At 36.6% G+C, this 21,658-nt stretch overlaps 1 protein-coding gene across 1 annotated transcript in view; it reads left to right on the top strand.

Annotated features, from left to right (window-relative positions):
- Positions 1 to 21,658, top strand: part of LOC115436075 (fibronectin type III domain-containing protein 5-like) — a 56,077-nt gene that overhangs the window by 19,995 nt on the left and 14,424 nt on the right. The window contains exon 2 of the mRNA XM_030158795.1: positions 10,955 to 11,070. Within this exon, the coding sequence (XP_030014655.1) occupies positions 10,955 to 11,070 (116 nt within the window). The remainder of the gene's footprint in view (positions 1 to 10,954; positions 11,071 to 21,658) is intronic.

Here is a 21,658-nt window from a genome sequence, read left to right as displayed (position 1 = left end):
GCAGCTAATGGAAAACAATTGAGCTAACTTGAAAAAGTTATATCAGAACTTTTAGCTACATATTAAAACTTAAAACTACAGTTGTGATTAATAATTGTCAACATCAATTATCAAAACTTAATTATAAAGTCAAACATTGTAAATTTGACTATTTTAGAGCAATTTTAGTAGTTAAAAGTGGCTAAATGCATTGTAATATGTTATGAATTAGGATAAATAAATAATTTTCATGAATCACTTTACATTACCATAAACATATGGAAATAGCAAGGGACAGTCTATGAAAATTTCTCATTTAATTCTACCATTAGGTTGCTATAAACACTCTAAAAGCTAAACGCTATCAACAGTTTTTAGCTATGTGCTACACCCTAACAGTTGTGTATGAGACTAGTGTGTGCTAACTAGCTGGCAAGCTGCGAATACACAAGCTAAACATTTAAGACTCGATTGGGGAAATTTTTATACGTGAACAGTGGCTAAATGTATTGTAATGTGTTAAGGAAAATAAAAGCTGCCATAAAACACTGATTGTGTACATGTATATATGCATGTTTGTGTTCTTACATCCACATAAACAACTATATTAAATTATTTAATCAATATTCACACTCTGCTGGTCCTCCTACTTCCTGTTTTGCCTCCACCCTCTGACCGATCTGTTTGATTTTTCGTGCCGCCCCTTCTTCCATTGATCTTTTTCCTGGCCTCTCATCCTTCCGTTTCACTTTACCCTTTGTCTGTCATACTCTTAAAACCCAAAGACTGAAATATTCACTCGCTGTCTCCTGTTATCCACTGAGATAATTGCTCGCTTCCCATTCGTTGTCGGTCGGACTCGTCATATCCCCGTCGTCTTTCATCCTCCTTTATCTCCCACTCTGTCCTGTCTTTCCTCTGTCTTGCTGACTCTATCTAAGCCTCCCCTCTCATCTCCTCTCCTGGTGTGTATAATGTAATTGCAGAAGTCTTTTGACTGTTCGTGGACGCCGTTGCAGCCCTGGCAGATGAAAGCGGTGGGGATTTAGCAGATGTAGCGTGATGGGAGTTCGGGGAATTCTTACTGTCACTGGCAGAGAAAAGGGAACATGAGTTTGAGTTTTTTGGGTTTTTTTTTTGCTCATTCATCTGCGATGTTTGTGTAGGTTTAGAATAGAATTTGTCTGCATTTTTATTTATTTATTTATTTATTTGTTTATTTTTTAACTAATAAAGGTATGGTTGTTTTGATGCATTTGCTAGTCTCTATATCCTCAGTATCCCTCATGTCCTTAAAGTGAACTTTTTCACTTCACTTCAGCCTTGTAACATCACTCTGTTTGGTGAGAGCTGGGGTTAGGGTTAGACTTAAACAGAGGAAATGTAAGTCAGATATGCATGTTGTTATCCAAGGGAATATCTTACAGTTTCTGCATTTTACTAGGAATCCTAATTCTTGGATGTGACAAGGTTACGGATTATTTTATTGTTTGCAGCTTGTTCCTACAATTGGCTAAATGACCAAAACCTACAATAGGACCATGTGGACTTATTATTAGCATGTTTTTGAGCATCTTGGTTTCAATAACATGACATCATAGCAGATGAGATATTTAATATTTCTTCTTGTACTTATCATCTGCTTAATCTCTAAAGACCCAGTGCTACTTTTGTGGCAGTTCCCAATTGAATTTTTCTCTATATTTAACCTTTCTTAAGTGATTTATCACAATTTATTGTAATATTATCCTCTGCATTTTGGATTTTTCAGTGCAAATTGTGTATTTTCCTATATTCAATTCACTGATCATGTAGCTGTTCATTAAAACTCAGAGTAAAGTCAAAGGTTTTTATATCAGAAAAAGAGAAAACTGAAGAAAGTGACTTTTTCAGCAAAGCTATGAATAACTGAACATAAAAACAGGCATCTACAGCCACTGTCAATCATCAAACTCCATGGGTTTTACTGGTGAATCAATGTTGTAGAAGATGACGGTGTTTTCACTGTAACTACGGAGCCTCTGAACATCCAAATGGGTCTTATCTGATGACCATGAAAAGATGAAAAACTGCATTTTACACCAATTATTTACATGTATTGATAGGATTAATGGATCAACAGGTATTAAACAGTTTAGATCAGTAGATGATTTTGGTTGCCAGTGGCTGTTTGGGTCTTTATGGTTTAAGGAAGGCCTCGCTCATCAAGATCTGGGTCTCACCATGTAGGCTGAAAAACACTGACACTGGATTTTATGTTTACATAATACCAACTAACTGTAAAAGAAGCATCTTAAATTAGCAACAAAGCATGAATCATGTAGTGAAACAAATCAAACAAAAAAGTTATAGTACAGTTTGTTATAAATATACTTCTGCAGATTATGTACCATTGTTGCAACTAAAAGGTTTGACCCAAAGAACAACAACCATAGTTTGAAAGCATAGACTCTACATACAGATGATGGTGCAGTACTATTTTCTCCCATTTTGTAAAAATAACCAAATTCATGCAGATATAGGAGCTGCCATGTTGAGTAAAAGACTTAACACCTACTGGTCAACTTCCCGATTGGCTTTTTTGCCTGGAAGCTGGCATATTCTGAACTGCGATTGGTCAATATGCCAGTCAATTACTCATTAAAGAGAAAAATGATCAGAACAATGTTGATTTGAGCCCAAATAAATCTTAAGGAAATACATCTAAACACTGAAAGCACCTTAGAAAAACTGGATTAGATGTGTATTTTGAGTTTGTAGTTTGATGGAAGTCCCTGTGGGTGACATGGAGACGGTGGGATTTATGAATCATACAACGGTCAGCCACCAGGGGGAGATAGAGATGGTTTGCTTTCATTTTTGAGGAGCTGTCACTTTGTCCATTTTTACGCTTTGTAGATTGGTTTACATTTAAAATCTTCATGTTGTCTCTTTGGTGGAATCTTCCGCTAGAAAAGATGATTTCCATTTCCTCTAAAATGCTATTTCTTCTCTCCTGTCCCTTCATATTTAATCCCTGTCATCTTTTTCGAACATGTATTAAAATAGTCATTTGTTTTATATGTTTTTAAAGGTAACTTTTACATGTGGCATCAGACGATAACCTTCTGTGACTTCTATAATCGGTCCAAATGTCCATCCTGGACAATTCAAAAAGTGTTTCATGCAGTAGTTTGACCCAGACTATGACCACCATGTCTTGGCCAACGTTCAACTGCAATTTGGATTCAGCTCAAACTGGAAAGTGTGAATTTTGGAACCAAACAAGACATGTAAGGCTCTATTAGTTCTAGTCTTCTGGTCAGAATGCAGAAGAAAAATCATAGACACACAGCCGTTCTTTTGAAGTGGAAAATAGTGATGAGGACATTGGTCGGAGTCACTGTCCAGACCCTTTGTCAGTGGAATACTGTGTAAACTCTACATGTACTGTTCATCTATTTTTACAAACTGCACTGAACTTCCCATAGCAGGAGCTGCTTCCTACGGCTTTCCTTTAATGCAGATGTGGATTCTCTCTTCTTCTTTTTTTTCTTTTTTCCTTTTTTCCCCCAATGCACAGGCCAATTTTTACACCCACAATATTAAGAAATAGACCAGCATGCATTGCAGCCACATGACAAGTCGGTTTGAAGAAGCTCCCACTATAGTCTCCATTCAGTCCACCTACACACACTGGGTTGCAACAGGTTTATAATCCTGCCTTGTTCACTGTCAAAGAGCATTCTGGGATATGTAGGAAATCACTAAATGAAGCAGCCAAGGCGCATTTAACAAAGCACACTGATTTATGATCTTTTTGGATAAACGAGTGAAAGAAAATGTCTTTTCCCTTGAGTGATTCGGAGCCACTTTTGGCAGTGGGAAGTGTTTTTTTTGTTTTTTTTTTCTTCTGCAGCCAGAGGAAGATGTCTGGCTTGCATAATGAGCTGTGGTTCGCTTGTTAGCCTGAGATAGAGCTTGACATTCACGGTCATACTCCACAGAGCTTGACTGGATGCTTTTTGGTTTGGAAGTGGGCCGAGTTTCTTTAGTCTGTCACTGAGTTCTTGGAGTACCGGTGTCAGGTCCACCGCCTCCACGAGTCCGGAAATGAGCTGTTGTCTTGGTATTTCAGGTAGAGGAGGGGGTGATACCGCTGTCATTTTCCACTTTCCTCAGGACACAGACGTAATAAACTGGGCTCAAATACGAAGCTGTGATGATTAAAGGAATGAAAATAGAAAGAAAGAAAGTAAATCAGCTGGAATGTCAGAATTTATTCCCTCCGTTTGCCATAAAACCACAGCTTTTACTGTCCGTTTGTAGCTTTGAAGCTCTAATTGGCTGCTGTGTAGGCGCTTTTTTTCTGCTTTTTTTACTTCTTTTTCCAATCCGCGAACACAAGCCAAAGGACACACACATAGTTGCACAGAAGGAACCTCCACTGGACACATGTTAATGACTTTTTGTAGCCAGAGAAATTGATGAGAGATGTGGAGAGCTATTCTGGTCCGGCACTAAGAGAAGAAGCAGCTGGCATGGATGAACTGAAGTCATCAATATTCCCTGACTGGCAGTAAAATCCACTTATCGATTCCATTTAATGTTATATCATCACTAAAATGTACTGTCATAGAAAGATGCCTGCACATCTCCCCATGGATCTTTTCTCTTTTTGCTTTTTTTAGTCACTCAATTCTTTTTCCTTTCCACCTTTCCATCCTCCTTTTTTGCTTCTACATCCCTGTGTTAGTCCTTCCATCGATTCAGCGTTTCCCGATGGAATATGTTAAAATATCACCCCACAGGCTTAAGATTATTGTGTTGTTAACTGTTCAAGTCATAAAAAGGTCATATTCCATATTAAATATCTGCATTTACTGATTAGTAAAGACGATTTAGAGAAATACATTGGATGTCTCTGCCTTAATCTCCTGGGACCTTGGAAAGTAAAGGTTTTGGCTTTTTTATTTTAAATAATGGTCTTGATTGGAACAGTTTTCATGGACTGTCCTTTGCAATGGAGGATTTAATGTATATATTTCTTTTAGAGCTGCACAATATATCATTTGAGCATCGTCATTGCGATGTACATGTGTGCAATAGTCACATTGCAGGACCTGCGTTGTAGGTGGGAAATGAACTCAACGTGCTCTCATTTAATGTCTAACATAGAGTGAGTAGCTGGTAACATTGAAAAATGAGCAGCGAACCAGAAAAAAATCACCGAAAATGAAGACTTGGTGCCAAAAAGAAAATAATTAATGGAATTATTTCGGCTACAAGAAGGATGATATTGAAACACATGTTCTGTGTCGACAGTGATCAGCACCTGTTGCCACAATGAGAGGTAACACAACTAATTTGTTTGCCCATTTGCATTGGCACCACACAGCTATTATATCCTGAGTACTTTTTCATATTGCAATATACAGTATATCGTAGGGTTAAAAAAATTGCAATTTCAGTTTTTTCCAATATCGTGCAGCTGTTGTTAAAATCTTTTTTTAAAGAGTTACTTGACCAATAGAACAGGGACAAATAAAGACTGGGCATGCATCGATTGCAAAGTTCTAATACAATATCAACACTTAAAATAACATTTTGGTCAGTAGCCAATGCGGGAGGAAATAACGACAAAAGAAGCAAATGATAGACAATTAAGACAAAATTAAATGCAGTAAAACAGATACATATGATATTTCTTCTGTGACTTGGCAACATATTCAACAATCTCTGTCTCCTTGTGTCTTTTTCTTTTGTCCTCCTTCTATCCATTGGTAGAAAAGAGAAAAAAAATGAGAAAACTCTGGTTTCTGTTTTTAGCTTCTTTGTTTCTGTAAAAACACATTTTCCTTCCTTCCAGGGATGGGTTAATTTGGGACCTTTGGGACATGAAGAAAACAGCGGCTTGTGTTGTTTTGTTTTGTGTTTTATTAGTGTGTACAGTATTAACAGAACCAGCAACTACCATAGTGAGGCTTTTTCATTTTTATTTCTTCTTTTTTTCCATTACTTTTTTTTCTTTAATTTATTTTCTCTTCCCTTCTCTCCATGGAGGTCAAAGCTTTTTACTGTGATTTACTACTCTCTTAGTAAACACCTCAAACTCAGCCTCAGAGAGTCATCAATATGAGCCATGTATGTACGGCCGACACTTCAATTCCACACAGGCATGATTATCACGGCTCAAGGACACATGACAAAAAAGTCCATATGCGAGGGTGTGTTCAGGAGTCCACGACACTGGGGAAGATTTACCCTGAAAACACCAGCTGTGGTCAGAGATGCACTGAGCGTGAGGGTGTTATTTATGTGTTCAAGACATCCGACTAATCCAACGCACCACGAGCAGTGAGGGAGATTAGAAGCCAGCTGCTGCCTGAAAGTTTATCCTCACACTCCGGTGAACACATGAACAGGTGACTTAACATGAAACCACAAATCAAATCAACACTCATTAATTCAGACCAGAGACTCCTGACTGCTTCATTATATGGCCACTAAGAATAAAATATGAGGGAATCAATCGACCAGGCGAGGCTGAATAGGTTGAATATCGATCATAAAGTCCCTGTTTGGTCATGTGTTGTTCTGGAAACTGGCTGTCTATTGACATTAGCGAACTCCATTTTTAAGCTAAAAAATGGTTAGTGTTGTACAGTGTTGCTGCTGTAGAGGAGCAGAAGTGAGGCAATGTTAGGAATAATTTCTGTGCAGATGATTCACTTCTGTTTTTTGCATAAAACGGAAGTGAATCATCTGCATAGAAATCACTGCCAAGTCTCTTATACAGTCACAGAAAAAATTATGAGACAACCCTTGTTTTCTTCAATTTCTTGTTCATTTTAATGCCTGATACAACTAAAGGTATGTTTGTTTGGACAAATATAATGATATCAACAAAAATAGCTCATAATAGTTTAATTTAAGAACTGATATCTTGCCATTTTCCATGGTTTTCTTGATAATAACCAAAATAACTTAAGTTCTTACTTCAATAGATGTGGCATTGTACTGCCAAAAACAGTGCTTTTAGGCATTCCATGTTTTCTTTTCTGTCTGTTGTAGTCACATGATACACACAGGAGTTAGTACTTGATTGCATAACCATTGTTTCTGATGACTTTTGATGGTCTAATAATTTTTCCTGCGACTGTATATGAATGAAAATAATCTAGGGCAGGACAGACCTCAGCACAAACATAATAAAAGCACACAAGTGCATGCAAATCCTAAATAGAGAACCTTAACGTACTGAAGAAAATCAACAGTGTCCAAGTAAAGCTGTGAAACTCTCGTCCCCTTCAGAGGACAAAAATGCATTGCTGGGCCTCACGAGGTTAAAGTTGTAATACTGATGACAGTCACTAAATGTTGTCTCCAAAAAACCCTGGATCACATAGAATTGCACTGACCTCCACTCTGTACAAAACTAATCTTTTTAGTAACTAGTTTTTTCTAGGTTCCACTAACAAGACAGTAAAAATTGCTTTGTTAGTTGATGCTTGATTAAGTTTACTGTTTTTCTGATGTTCCTCTCAGTCAGAATCCCTTACAGATGCCTCTGACCCTTTGCTTTTCAACAGTTATTCAACTTACGGTCACTTCCAGCTACAAAGACATGGCAACAGTGGCTTTAAAACAGTATTTCAGAAATCAGTGGGTGACTATTGTTTTTTGTGTCCACTAATTATGTAAAATCTGTGGATGAAACTCACCAAGGTAACACCCACTTACCAAAAACACGAATGCTATGATGGTAATGCTAAGGTTAATTAGCAGGCAAGCGAACAGGCCATATAATCCATTAAGAATTAAAAATTAGGCTAATGAGCCAGGTATTATTATTCAGTATCTGTAAACTTCATAAGTCCTTAGACAGTGTTGTTAGTGTAAGTTCTCAACCACAATTACAGTAAAGCCAACTGTTTGGGAAACTGAATGTTCAGTTTAGCAGCTGAGCTCGCCCATGTAGAAGACTTTAGCAGAACTCACTTGTCACTAGCATTCTTTACCATTAGTCATAATTTTAAGATTTATCATACGTAAACAGTTGGAATGAATGAATGAATTAGCTGTCGGGACAAAAAGCATGTCTTGTATCAGGTTGTAAACATATGTATTTCTGCTGTAAATTACAATTAAATCGACATTCTTACATGATTCCTATGTAGGCTAAAAGTTAGCTAGCATAATGTTTTATCCATTTGGGATATGACACCATAGACAGGCAACCAGATGAAATGGGCTGTTAAACTGAATAAAACTCAGTTTTTTTCTCCCTGAATTGTTGGGAACATTTGACATGATTTATGGACACAAGTCATCCAAACATAATAACACAAACAGTAGAAATCTTATCACTTTAAAAACTGTCCCAGTTGAATTATCAATCCAGATAAACAACTGTGTGTGAAATATGTTTCTGTGTTGTAAACTTGATTGTACGAGCCTGTGGACATAAAACTTTGATGTTGAACTTTACTCGGATTCTCGAGGGGCTTTTCAGAAAGAAACATGCAGCTTCGGGCTTGAATATTTGGTTACATGCTCCACAAACAGTGGGCAGGCGTTTCAGTTTACAGTGTAGGAGAAAAAAATCGAAAACACAAGCAGCTTAAATCAACTTCTGGGTCAGTTCTTCCATGTAGACAGGGACGATGGTGACACTTAAGTACTTCAGACTGGCTTCCCTGACATGGCGATGGCAGCTGTTATATAATCCATGTGAGTTATTATAATAGTAATTTGATGAAATATGATAAATCATTTTGGATAACTGAAGATACCTCAGCCTACAGAGCCAGTGACACGATTTATATTATGGCAAAGGATAAAGAAATGAAATATTGCATGCTCTGCAACAGTAAAGTTCCGATGTAATTACACAAATGGGATATGATATTCATAAATAACTGATCATTCATTTTAATCACTGTATAGGCAACTGAAAATGAGAATAGTTGTGTTTTCGTTGTTGTACAGTTACAGATTGAGCAGGTCACCTCCACAGTCTGCCTCCAGTCCCTCACAACAGACTTCCTCTTTTTTTCCTGTTTTATAATGTGATGCAATCAGCGTTAGGGTGCATGACTTTCACCTAAGACGTGTCCTATGAGTGTGGACCAGAGTGTAAAGAAGCCCAGAACAGAGAGCAAACACTTTTGCCTTTTTAGGAGCAGTGTTTTCTAGAAAATAAATAAATGTCTTTTATATTAATCATTTTAGATGCATCCTTTTTCATCAAATTATTTCTGTTTTGAGGTTTTATTAGAGATGGGAGTAAACTCATGATATGATACTATCAAAATTGCACATAATATTGATAGTATCATAATCGTACAATTCTAGATAGAGATTAACTGTTTTTTACCCTAAGGGGGAAATTCATAAATTAATTTAGCTGAGAAGTTTTGCAAGACCTTATCACAGTAGACAGCATTTCCTGATGACTCATATACACAGTCTTTTATCATAAACGTGTAGAAGTGGAACAGCCAGCATTATTCAGAAGAGTAGATTCATCTTTAATGTAGTAATTGGATGGAATGAGACCAAGAGCTGGTATTTTCTGTAGGAAAAAGAAAACATGGAAATGGCTTTCAAATTGAGAAGGGGATTCAATCTTTTTTTTTTTTTAACCTTTAATTTTCTTTTACAAAGGTGACCTGGCCAAGAGGTCTTCAGCACATGGCATAATAAATACTCGTTAAAATGACAGGATGTAAAAACAAATTAAAACAGACAATAATTTCTGCTTCTTGCTGTCTAGTCAATAAGATGGAACAAAAAGCTTGGAAATGAAATGAGTTCTGATATTTTCAGATCAGATTATAAGGTTTTCCCCATTTCAGTCTGAACTCTATGGATACTGGTTCTTTGTAGATGAGAACTTTGGTAAGATGGAACCAAACTAAGATGAGCCTTGTGGATCAAAGTCAACCAGAGGGTAAACCTTGGAGAACTCAAAGATGGCATGATATAATTCACAATGGTGAGTGAGGCGATGACAACCAGTAATGAGTCTTAACTCTCAAGAATCCCTGGACTAAATCATATTTAAGATGACTTAGCAGCAGACGGAGCCTCGCTGAGTCTTCCTTTCGACTTGTGTGGAAAGTGCAGATGTCAAAGTAAAACTGTGAAGTCAACTGAGTTGAAAGGTGAAATAAAACCAGACGTAATTTTCTGCAATATTGTCGTCACGTTTGGTGCAGGAAGAGATGGTAAAAATGGGCTTCTTAGGTGAAAAAGTGAACTACAGCAACCAAGCGTCTTGTAAAACCTGATTGTTTTTATAAACAGTTATCTATATTTTTCTGATTTTTAAAAATGGTTAATTGAACATATTTGTGGCATCTTGTTGTGATACCAGATTAGTTTGTTAATAGTTGTATTTAGGTAATGCCTGCATTTCCGTGTAAATAGTTGTATATAAGTTTGTTATTTGCTAGATTTGTGATTATTTTAAAAAAAAATTTCATTGTATATGTTCATTCTTAGTTAGAAAAGTGGTGTATCCAACATGTTTTTGGTGAAAAAGAGTTAAGAATCTATCTTTTCCCACTTGGAATTCATGTTTTTTGTGTGATTTTTAAGTTCAGTGTGTTAATACAGCATGTCAAATAAAAAAAAGTAACTGTAAAGTCACACAGATGAGGTTGTGCTGAAAAAAAAAAAGCCAAACAAAACGAGGTAAACAGCTTTTAAATGAAAAATATAAAGTCAAACACAAATGTGTTCAAAAAAGGCCAAAATGTCCTCAGACTCCTAAGGGCTGTGAATACTACACAATGATATATAGTATTCAGAGACTGAGGATATTTGGTTGAGACATTTCTACACAGAACATTAGGGACATAAATCATGTATGTCTACACGTATGAAGGTGTCATTTCAGATACAACTGTTTGTCCATGAATGTGCAGAAGGACAGAGCCTTGTGTGACACGCTGTCAGTGACCGTCCCTGGTGGTATTTGTTTCCACAGCTGTGCCATCGGCCCCGGTGAACGTGTCCGTGACCCAGCTGAGGGCTGACTCGGCCATGGTGACCTGGAATGTCCCTCAGGGGGACACTGTCATCGGCTACGCCTTGTCACAGCAGGTACGGTCGCATCACTGCCCTGTGTGTGTGTTAAGTTCATTCCCAGGAGTGAATACAATATGCATGGCAAGTAAGCTGAAAGAGTGATTTTTTTTAAGAATTACTTTAATCCTCGAAAAGCATGAAAAATAATTTCCCCGCCTTATTAAACTCTGTCAATCTGTCTCGTGTCAAATATAGCCTGATCTCAGCCCTTCTCCCTCGCGCTCTCATTTGGTTGAAGGCCAATTAAATTTGCAGGGATACAAATTGAATGCATATAAATTATGAATCGAATGCCCAGAAAACTGGAACGCCACCAAAACAGCTTCTTTCAGAGTTGAGTTATGTGTTTTTTGTGATCATCCTTATCTCTTGAGAATCTGATCCTTTTCTTTTCCCGTCCTACTATATGGAGATGTAAAACGCTGCATCATCCTTCCAGGATTTTGCCCAGAGACACTTTGAATCACAACGGGTTGAAGGTGTGAGCTTAAAAAACATCGGTAAATGTCAGAGGGATTGGCTTGTAATTACTTAAATGACTTAAAAGAGATGATGTGACACTTGCTGGAGGTATAATTAAAAAAAAATGAACTACTTATAAAAGCAGAGGTGGGAAGTAAAGTACAAATATTTCTTTCTGTACTTCAGTAGACTTTTCAAGTGTCTGTTTTACGCAACTTTATTCCTTTTACTCCCTGCATCTTAACACAAATATACTTTAGATTCTCAGAATAGTCTTATTTCTTCACTTTTAATGCATTTGAGGGAAATTAATATTAATTTGCCAAACTGCTATGATTATGTAGGTATAGTCTGATTGTATAGGCTTTATCTTATTGTGTTGTAAAACAGATAGGGCAATAATAATGACAATAATCTATGCTACATACTTGTCTCTATACAAATAAACACTAAATGAATAAACATGCAACACTTATATTTTGCATCATCACACACCTTCACAGCATCGAAAACAATTTCAGTATAAATGGGTGGAACAGTAACATATAGAACAGGTGATGCATTGGGGAAGCAATCCATGCATAAAGATGGAACACAATAGAAATAATGCAAAAGACAAAACAAAACATCAGACAAGTACAAAGAAAGAAAAAAGCAGAAAAGATGTAGAAGAATACATTGTAAAGCTTAAATTTATTTGACCACAGTGTAAGGATTATGCCACAGCTGCCTTAAATGAACAGCGTCGGTAATTAGTGACATCTTTTTTAATGTTTATGTCATGGTAAATACACTAGTTTGTAGAAACTCTTGAACTGAAATGATATTTTTAATGATAAAATGTAATTATTATTGGTGTCCAGGAATTTTCAGAGTTACTGTTTTGCAAAATAATAGAAAAAATAGTAAAGCACATAATTATTTCTTGATGAAGATGTGAAATTCTAGTTGTTTACTTGCATTCCTGAATAGTTTTAGTGGTTTATTTCTGATTTTTTTTAAAGAAAACCAGTGAGCTGGCACAGATTTAGGAATAAAAAGGTGAATTTAGTATTGCATTAAAGCACTTCATGAGGCTGTATGGTCTCGGGGCTAATAAATTTGTGAAGTGCTGTATATATCTGTACTTATACATGTACTTTTACCACCTTTGTAGAAAAGTTGAAAGCAAAAGGAACTTTGTACATATCCCATTACCAAGTGGAGAAGATAAATATTAGTAATGTAATACGGTTCAGCCCTGAAATATCGTTAAGTAATAAGAAGAGAGCATGAAATAGACATTTTGTTCTGCTCATATTTGTTGGTCTCACGTCTCCTGAAACCCAGGCTGCTCACTCAGCTCGCCTCGTTCTAATCAGTTTTTACCACCCACAGTTTGGCAAAAGCAGTAGCAGACATTAGCTGAGCTCTGAGTGGGAGTTGTCTCCATTAGTGGAAATGATTTGGCCAGGACTCGTCTCACAGGAGGAACATCCACAGCGGTCGCCATGCCAAACAACTGCTGCTGTTTTTTTTTTTTTTTTTTTTTTTTTTTTCCTACAAAGTCGCCTCATGTCTGACTCAGAATCCATCAGCCTCTCATGGCATTTTCAAGGAAACACCGGACACGGATGCAAAACATCTTCTGCCGTAACCTCAGAAAGCACTTATGTAAAAGCATCACTCAAATATTAATGGGGGAGGTGACGCAGCAGGTGGATGCGGCGGGATGCAGGAGGGTTCATCGGGCGAACTTCACCTTTTTTTGCCACTGTTGTTACTCATCAGAACCGTCAACAAATCTAAAGATGTGCAGTTACATAAACGTCTGCCGCTCCGTCAATCAAACCCATCTGCGGGGTTGTTCTTCGGAACAAATTCTGCTTTTTAGACTGAAAAAAATGGTTGGAAACACTGCCCCCGTGTCCACCGTCATGCTTGATTTGACTCCCATCGACTGGTTTAGAAGATTATTTCACACACTCTATCTTTCAGTAACAAGCCCAGCCTTCTGTTTTGTGAAGGAGAAGCAGGACGGAGTGAATCTGCTCAGACAAAGAGTTGCTTTCACTCATCTGAAGTCGTTCCAAATCCCACAGCTCCGACTGCTGAGATTCACACAACTAACACAGACACACACACACACACACACACACATACACAGGAAGTAACCCACTTTAAAAATGTGCATCTGACAGACACACAAACCGACAATAATCCTTTTTCTGATTCATACATCCCAAAATATCACACATTCAAGGTTAATTGATGAGTAACATGATTTTGCACATACTGTTTATTTTATATCTACATCCTCTCAAGTCTATGACAGATTTATGTGTTGTTGTTTTTTTTGTTTGTTTTTTTGTGCGGTTCAGATCCATTAGGCTTCTTACTTCTGTTGTGACCTGAATGTGGTTATGTAATGGAAACATTTGCTCACCTGTGGACTCGGAGGGTCAGCCCTCACCGAAAAACGCATTTCAGCCGAGGTCACCTTCAGTTTGACACGATGGGACTCGAATCTCCGGGCTGTGCAGCTGCACTCTATTCAGGATAAACTTCATCACTCAGCTGAAAGAGCTCCTTTAAGAACAGGAACATGGGTTTTTTTTGTGTAGCATCAATAGATTTATCAAAGTTTTTCCTGGCTTTATAATTGGTGGACTTTGTACAGTCCTGATCACATGTACCAAACATTCAACTAGATCGAGTTAACAAGTTAATTAATTTGAATATTTATTTAACCCAGTTCTACTTCTGAGTCAGTTCCCAAATAAATTTTTCTCTATATTTAACCTTTCTTAGGTGATTTATCACCATTTATTGTAATATTATCCTCTGTATTTTGAATTATTCACTGAAAATCATGTATTTTTCATTTACAAATCATGTACACCGAGAATACATTTGAGGGTTATTACATGATAAACAGAGAAAAGCTGAAGAAAAAGTGACTTTTTTAGTCAAATCCCAAAGTCTCCATCCACTGTCATTTATCAAACTCTATGGGTTTTACTGGTGAATCAATGTTGTAGAAGATGACAGCGTTTCCACGGTAACTACAGAGCCTCTGAACGTTCAAATGGGTCATATCTGATGACAATGAAAAGATGACAAAATACTTTTTATCTGAATTATTTCAATGTATTGATAGGATCAGTGAGTCTAAAGTTATTAAACATTTTAGATCAGTATATGCTTTTGGTCACTGGTGGACATTTCGGTCTTTATGAGTTAAGGTGACAAAAGTATGTTTTCAGTGATTAAATTGTATTTTGTAAATATAGAGGGTCATGCTCTCTGACTTTCATAATGTGTCCTGGCATTGTCTCACTGAAATGACTATGTACTCAAGCAAAAAGATGTCGACTTGATACCAGCGTATGTCTCTGTAAAATTAGATCTAGGCCTTCGCACAAATGCAGATCAGACCTGTGGACACTGATGCAGCCCCAGACCATCATAGATCATCCTTTTGCACCTTTGACTGGTCTGTTTTCATCTCTCCCACAATGTGAACCATGTTTGTACTGATGTAGTTTTTATATTATGTTCAGAATTTCACAAAGTTGGATGCTAAATGGATAAGTTCACCCAACTTGATCAAAACTGCAACTACAAGTAATTTTTTTTAACTAATTCCACACCACAATCCATCTATACAGCAATTACAATTCGCAAAGTTGGCTTATCACAAGCGCAGACACAAATATTGCCCTTTCATTGCCTTGAGGTTTAAGGCTTGGATTATGGATTGTGGCTGCAGAACTCTAAGGCCAATCAATTAGTTCAGCATTTTTTTAAAAATTTTTTTATTTTGTGGGTCTGGAGTCCAAATCAAGTAAACATTGAAACAGGATTTGGCCAAATCTTTGCAGAGTTGCTGGTATTGATTGAGGTTAGTGTATTACAGTCTTACAGCGTTATGGGATGGTAAAACCCTTTTGCTTCAGGGCTGCCAGAGGGGCAAAAGACACCACTCTGCCTCTGTTGAGTCTTTGATTCAGACATCTGGAAAGCCTCGAGCATCCTGCCAGCCTTCTATTTATTGACTTTTCCTCGGCTTTTAGTCCTTTTTACAGGCTCTCATTGTAAACTGGACTCTAACCCACCCACCTTCCTCTCTCCGGATGGTACATTTTATCTACATTATGTGAAAGTTGATCGTCTGCTGACCAAACAGTTGTTTCAATCCAATATATTTACATTTAAATGACGCAATACATGCTTATCTTGTAGCAGCAAGATGGCAAATAACTAGAACCGTTGTTTCAGTTTTGGAAGCAAATATTGGATATTATTTTACCCTGTTTTTATGGAATGCTAGGCAAACTTTCACTTAGAAGGTTATAAAAAAATGTTTAAAGGTTCTATTTGTAGTATTTCTACTGTCAAATATTAACCCATAAAGACCCAAACAGCTACTAGCAAGCAAAATCATTTACCAGTATAAAATGTTTAATAACTTCTGATCCACTAATCCTATCAGTCCATGTAAATAATTGGTGTAAAATGCAGTTTGTCGTCTTTTCACGGTCATCAAATATGACCCATTTGGACGTTCAGAGGCTCCGCAGTTACTGTGGAAACACCGTCATCTTCTACAACATTAATTCACCAGTAAAACCCATGGAGTTGGATCAGTGACAGTGGATGGAGACACTTGGTTTATATTCAGATGATGATATATTTTGTTGAAAAAGTCACATTTTCTTCATTTTTCTCTGTTTCTGATATTATGATAATTAACTTTAATCTGAGCTTTTATGAACATCTACATGATCAGTCAATTAAATCTGGGAAAACACCTGATATTTATCGAAGAAGCACAAAATACAGAGGATAATATTATAATAAATTGTGATAAATTGCTTATGGAAAAAAAATTTGTTTGCAAATTTTTTGTTGTTGTTATCATTATAGTTGTCCAAACAAATGTACCTTTAGTAATACCAGGCATTAAAATGAACAAGAAACTGAAGAAAACAAGGGGTGGTCTAATAATTTTTTCTGCAACTGTAGAACCTCATTAATGTCAAAATGCATGTATTAGACCTCATTTAAAAGGAAACCACTTTTAGTTTGTGTCTAAACTATATCGGTATATAAACTATACTCTGACTGTTAAATAGATTGCTGATGTTTAACTGTTTTTCTAACTGAAGATGGTTCTCATAATTCCGTCCAAATGTCTCCCTCCATGTTCCCTGTCGCTTGTTTGAAGGTCTTCACACTGTCACCGTCCTGTTGAGAGACGACTGTGAGAACACGGTTACCATGACAACAATCACCCAATCTTACAAAACAAAATCTTACAGCATTCATTTTAACGGCATATTTGAACTCCAAATTCAGACGTTTAATAAAATCCTGCAGGAGGAACTAATCCTAAATAAATTAAAAAATATTTAAAAATCCAATATATATATTAAAAAAAACATACTCCAGGGATAAAGATAATTTAAGAAACCGTTATTAAAATTTCAAAACTAAGGGAATAATATTTCTCCAGACTGAAAAGACACGTCTTTAATTTAATTCCTCCAGAGGAAGCGCTTTTCATCATTTAGAGGCATAAAACCGGAAAGAAGCCGTACTGGTACCTTTACAAGACACATACTGGAGCTTTTTAAAGAAATGCAGTGAAGGACCTGAGTGATCGGACTGGAACATCACACTGAAGCTATTTGGTGAAAGTTATTAAAGTTTTATGAACAGGTAAAAGACTCAGGCAGCAGTACTTTGGGCTCTCTGTGGTGTTCTTGATAGATTTTTTTTTTTTTTCAGATATGGATAGACTTTATTTTGAACATAAGTAGGCAAAATAAATTCCAGATTTAAAAGGACACTCCAATATACCAAAAAAGAGAACAAATATCAACAAATGTATAGATATTTCATTGTTTCTCTTTAACAATACTTAATGTCAGAAATGGAGTAGGAAGAACTCGAGCTTATATTGTCCTACAACAATTTTACATGACTTGGTTTATCAGCTAATATATACAGTCCATAAAAAAAGAATCAGTCAGTCATTAAATTACAAAAAAAAAAGTAATTTTAAAGGTTTTAGTGTGGTAAAAAGGACTTTAAACAGGAAGAATGTTCCAATGAATGTGTTAAAAATTGCTGACCGTGGTGATGTTTTTAAGCTAAAATGAAAATAAAAATGGAACCCACTTACTGTAGATCACATGATGCATATTCATGTTTGTCACTGTGTACCTTTTACCTTTAGGCTCTTTGTAATATTGAAATTCCAAACAGCAGGGGTCAGTCTGGTACCAGAACACATGTAGAACCAAAACCACTAATAAATCAACCCTATGTATCCACAGACTCTATCACTCACTGAAGAAAATATGAAGCTCATTTACATCTGTATGATGGTATCAAGTTTTCTTCTTCAAATTAAAACTCGTAGTTGGTCAAAATAGCATTGTGTCTTACATTCCTCACTTGCTGCATCAGCTGATAGTTTACATTATAGCTCTGTTAGCCTTGTTTTTAGACTGAAAACCTATTACTGTGTATCTGTTTTATCAGTTTTAGTACATCTTATCTTCTATGTCCATATTTTTTACGATATCTTTTATTTTTATCTCTGTCTTTGTACAGCACTTTGGGCACTTTGTTGTAAATGTACTGTAGAAATAAACTTGACCTTGAAAACAGCCACAGTAAAACCACAGATCACCTCCGTTTTCTGTATGATTTGTGGTATCAGTAAATAACAGCAACTTAGCAAAAATAATAACATCCCATAATAACTTTATACCTTCATAAGTCTCAGAATCAAAGTCACCGATGTTGAAGAAACACTGCCATTTCAACATCAAACTCCATTCTTTTCATTTAGAGCTGTGTCCAGTGGAGAAAACAACAACAGCACTTCTAGCTTTGATCACTTTCTTTGACTCACTACTCCCTCTAGTGGTCACATAAATCCACAGGCCAATCTCTGGAAATAAATTCACTTCACATTTCTTCAATGTAATACAGGGGTTGGACAAAATAATGGAAACACCTTCACCTCAAGATGATACTGCCCCAATCCATACAGCTAGAATTGTTAAAGAATGGCATGAGGAACATTCTAATGAAGTTGAGCATCTCGTATGGCCGGCACAGTCCCCAGACCTCAACATTATTGAGCAGTTACGGTCAGTTTTAGAGATTCAAGTAAGATGTCGATTTCCACCGCCATCGTCTCTAAAAGAGTTGGAGGGTATTCTAACTGAAGAATGGCTTAAAATTCCTTTGGAAACAATTCACAAGTTGTATGAAACAATACCTCGGAGAACTGAGGCTGTAATTGCCGCAAAAGGCGGACTTACACCATATTAAATTATATTTTGTTGATTTTTTAAGGTGTTTCCATTATTTTGTCCAACCCCTGTACATTGGCGTCTTTGGAAGAATTTCACATCTCTGCATTATCAACACTGTTTATAATTAGAGATATTTTTTTGTTATATTTGAAAGCACAAATACTACATATGAACCTTTAAATCACCACTGAGCCCAACTTGGCTTTTAAACTTTTCTCCAGCTTCCTGCTGATGTGTCCAAAAATACAAGGATCACACTGAAACGAATCATTATTTTTTGAAAATTAGTTGGTTTTGATATCATATAGGCCAAAAGCTAGTGTGATATTGTCCATTTGTAAATGTGTGCAGCCTCTTAACAACAGCTAATAGCACAAACTTAATTTAGATTTGTACATTGCATAGTGAATCAGTTTTGGAAATGGCACCCTGCAATAAAAAGAATAAAAATAATAAAAAACTTCTCTATTGCAGTAACTTAATTTTGTCTTTATAAAGAGGCCAATGCTGGGTAAAATAACACCTATTTAGATTGTAATGGTAGGCGACCCCCGCCTTAGATGATTACGTTTTCAAATTAGTTTAAGACAGCATCCTAGACGGTAACAGGTTACATCTGGAGCTGCGTTGTCATCGCAATGTACTGTACGTGTGTGCAGTCATCACATCACAGGTCTTGCAATGTAGGAGGAAAATGAACTCAACGTGTTCTCATCTAATTTCAACCTGGGTACCTGACACACACTGCACACAGCGATCCACCAACCACAGTCATTCTTAATCAGTTTGTCGTAGCAGACCACGCCCCTGCACATGGAGTGAGTCGCTGGTAACAACATTGAAAAATGAGCAACGAACAAGAGAAAATCACTGAAAAGGAAGACTTGGTGCCATAAAGAAAAGCAACATCAGTTTATTTGTTTGACCGTTTACGTCGGCGCCACACAGCTATTATATCCTCCTGTGTATTTTTTCATATCGTAAAATACATATCGCAGGGTTAAAAAACATCCCAATGTCAGTTTTTTCTGTATCGTGCAGCCCTAGTTACATCAGAACCTAAAATATTGCATTTTGTCTCTTTATCTCTTGGTTCTTTGGGTGTGATTAATAGGTAAGATCAGCAATGTAAGAATGTCTGAGGGCATTGGGATCACTAGGTCATATATAAATTAGGGATGTAAATTATCGATTAATCCATTAATCATTAGTTGGTTGACTTTAGTTGGTTGAGTTGGTTGTTGTTGTTTTAAAGTGCTTTACAAATAAAGTTGGACCTTATCGACCGATTAACAATTAATTAATAAGCGGCGATTTTCCTGAGAACCTGAATTTCTCATTCGATAGGGTCTATACGAATAAAAGCTATTGTTTACATACTTCATGAAAAAAGCATGTTATATATTCTTTAATGATTGATTTATTTCCCATTGGTGACAGACTACAGGCAATGACATTTATGGAGTAGAACTAAATAAATTCTGCAGAGAAATTCAGTCAAATAAATGGATCTGAAGAGGGGCACTTCAGAGGAAATGGGCATTTCTGACTTTGCATCACTACCTGACATGGTGAAGCAAGATTTTATTCAGTTCACAAATCCTGCCGTGGAAAAGAGCAATTAACCGACAATTAATAATTTAATCGAGCAAATCTTATTGGCAACTGATTGGTAGTCAATTAATTGTTTACATCCCTAATATAAATACACAAATATGTATTGAAACAATGATTTTACTCTAAACTCTCTGGACTACACATGATTTCTTTCACTTCTTTGTTTTTTTTTTTTTTTTTACCTTGGAGAAACTTGGTAAATAGGGCAACTTGTCTCATAGTCAATCACTTAAAAACTTTCCTGCACCGGCAGACGCTCTCTGTACATGTTTTTTTCTCTGTCTTCCAAAAGATGATAGCTGGTGCTACCTTGCCTGCAGACCTAATTTCCCCCATTGGGACAGAAAAGGTTGGAGCTGAATTTCTATGAGGTGAAGCTGCTTGTTAAAGTGCAGTTCGTATTTGCATTTGCAACATCTGTCACGAGCTGGTGAAATAATGATCAAGCGATTCAACAAATCAGTTCTACTCTTAAATGAGGTGTTAACCCTTTGATGGCGGCGCTCTGATAAACACCACTACACCAGTTACCGGCGGCTTGTACTGTATGGATGACTTCCTGTTGACGTGTGTGTCATGGTCCACTCCTTCATCACCGCTGACCCCTCCCCCAGACTCATCAGCACCTGCCAAGGTTATAATAGTTTGGGATTTTTCATCATTGTTTAGTTTTATTTAGTTTTGACTTTTTTTTCTCCAATTCAGTTAGTTTTAATTTGTGAGCAGATTTGCTAGTTTTTATTAGTTTTCGTATTTTTTAAATGCTTAGTTTTAGGTTAGTTCTTAGTTTTTTCATAGCTTTTATCTTCCTCGCCGTCGTATTCAAACTAATCCCATACAGGACTTTCTCATAACTTTAGTTTCCATGTTTCCAGGTAGAGTGGGGATGAGAAGTCGACTCTAAATTACAAGTGACAAGAAGTGACGGACTGTGAAGTGCTGCCAGCGAAAATTGCTTGAGCAAAATAAAACAATTTCATATCAATCTGACTTTGACAAAGACAAAAACTAAAGGAATTTTAGCCATAATTTTTATACGTGTTAGGCACAATACAGTTTCACTTAGTTATGTTTTTTATTTTAATTATAGTTTTTATTTATTTCAGTTAACGAAAATGTTTTTTCAATTGTAGTTTTCGTCATTTCGTTAATAACCTTAGAACATACACACGGAAAGCTTATAATGCGTACAGACAACACGCCAATTA

The sequence above is a fragment of the Sphaeramia orbicularis genome, chromosome 2 (assembly GCF_902148855.1).
Source record: "Sphaeramia orbicularis chromosome 2, fSphaOr1.1, whole genome shotgun sequence".
Classification (NCBI taxonomy): Eukaryota; Metazoa; Chordata; class Actinopteri; order Kurtiformes; family Apogonidae; genus Sphaeramia; species Sphaeramia orbicularis.
The sequence above is the reverse complement of the archived record's forward strand: the minus strand, read 5'-3'. Positions and strand labels throughout refer to the sequence as shown.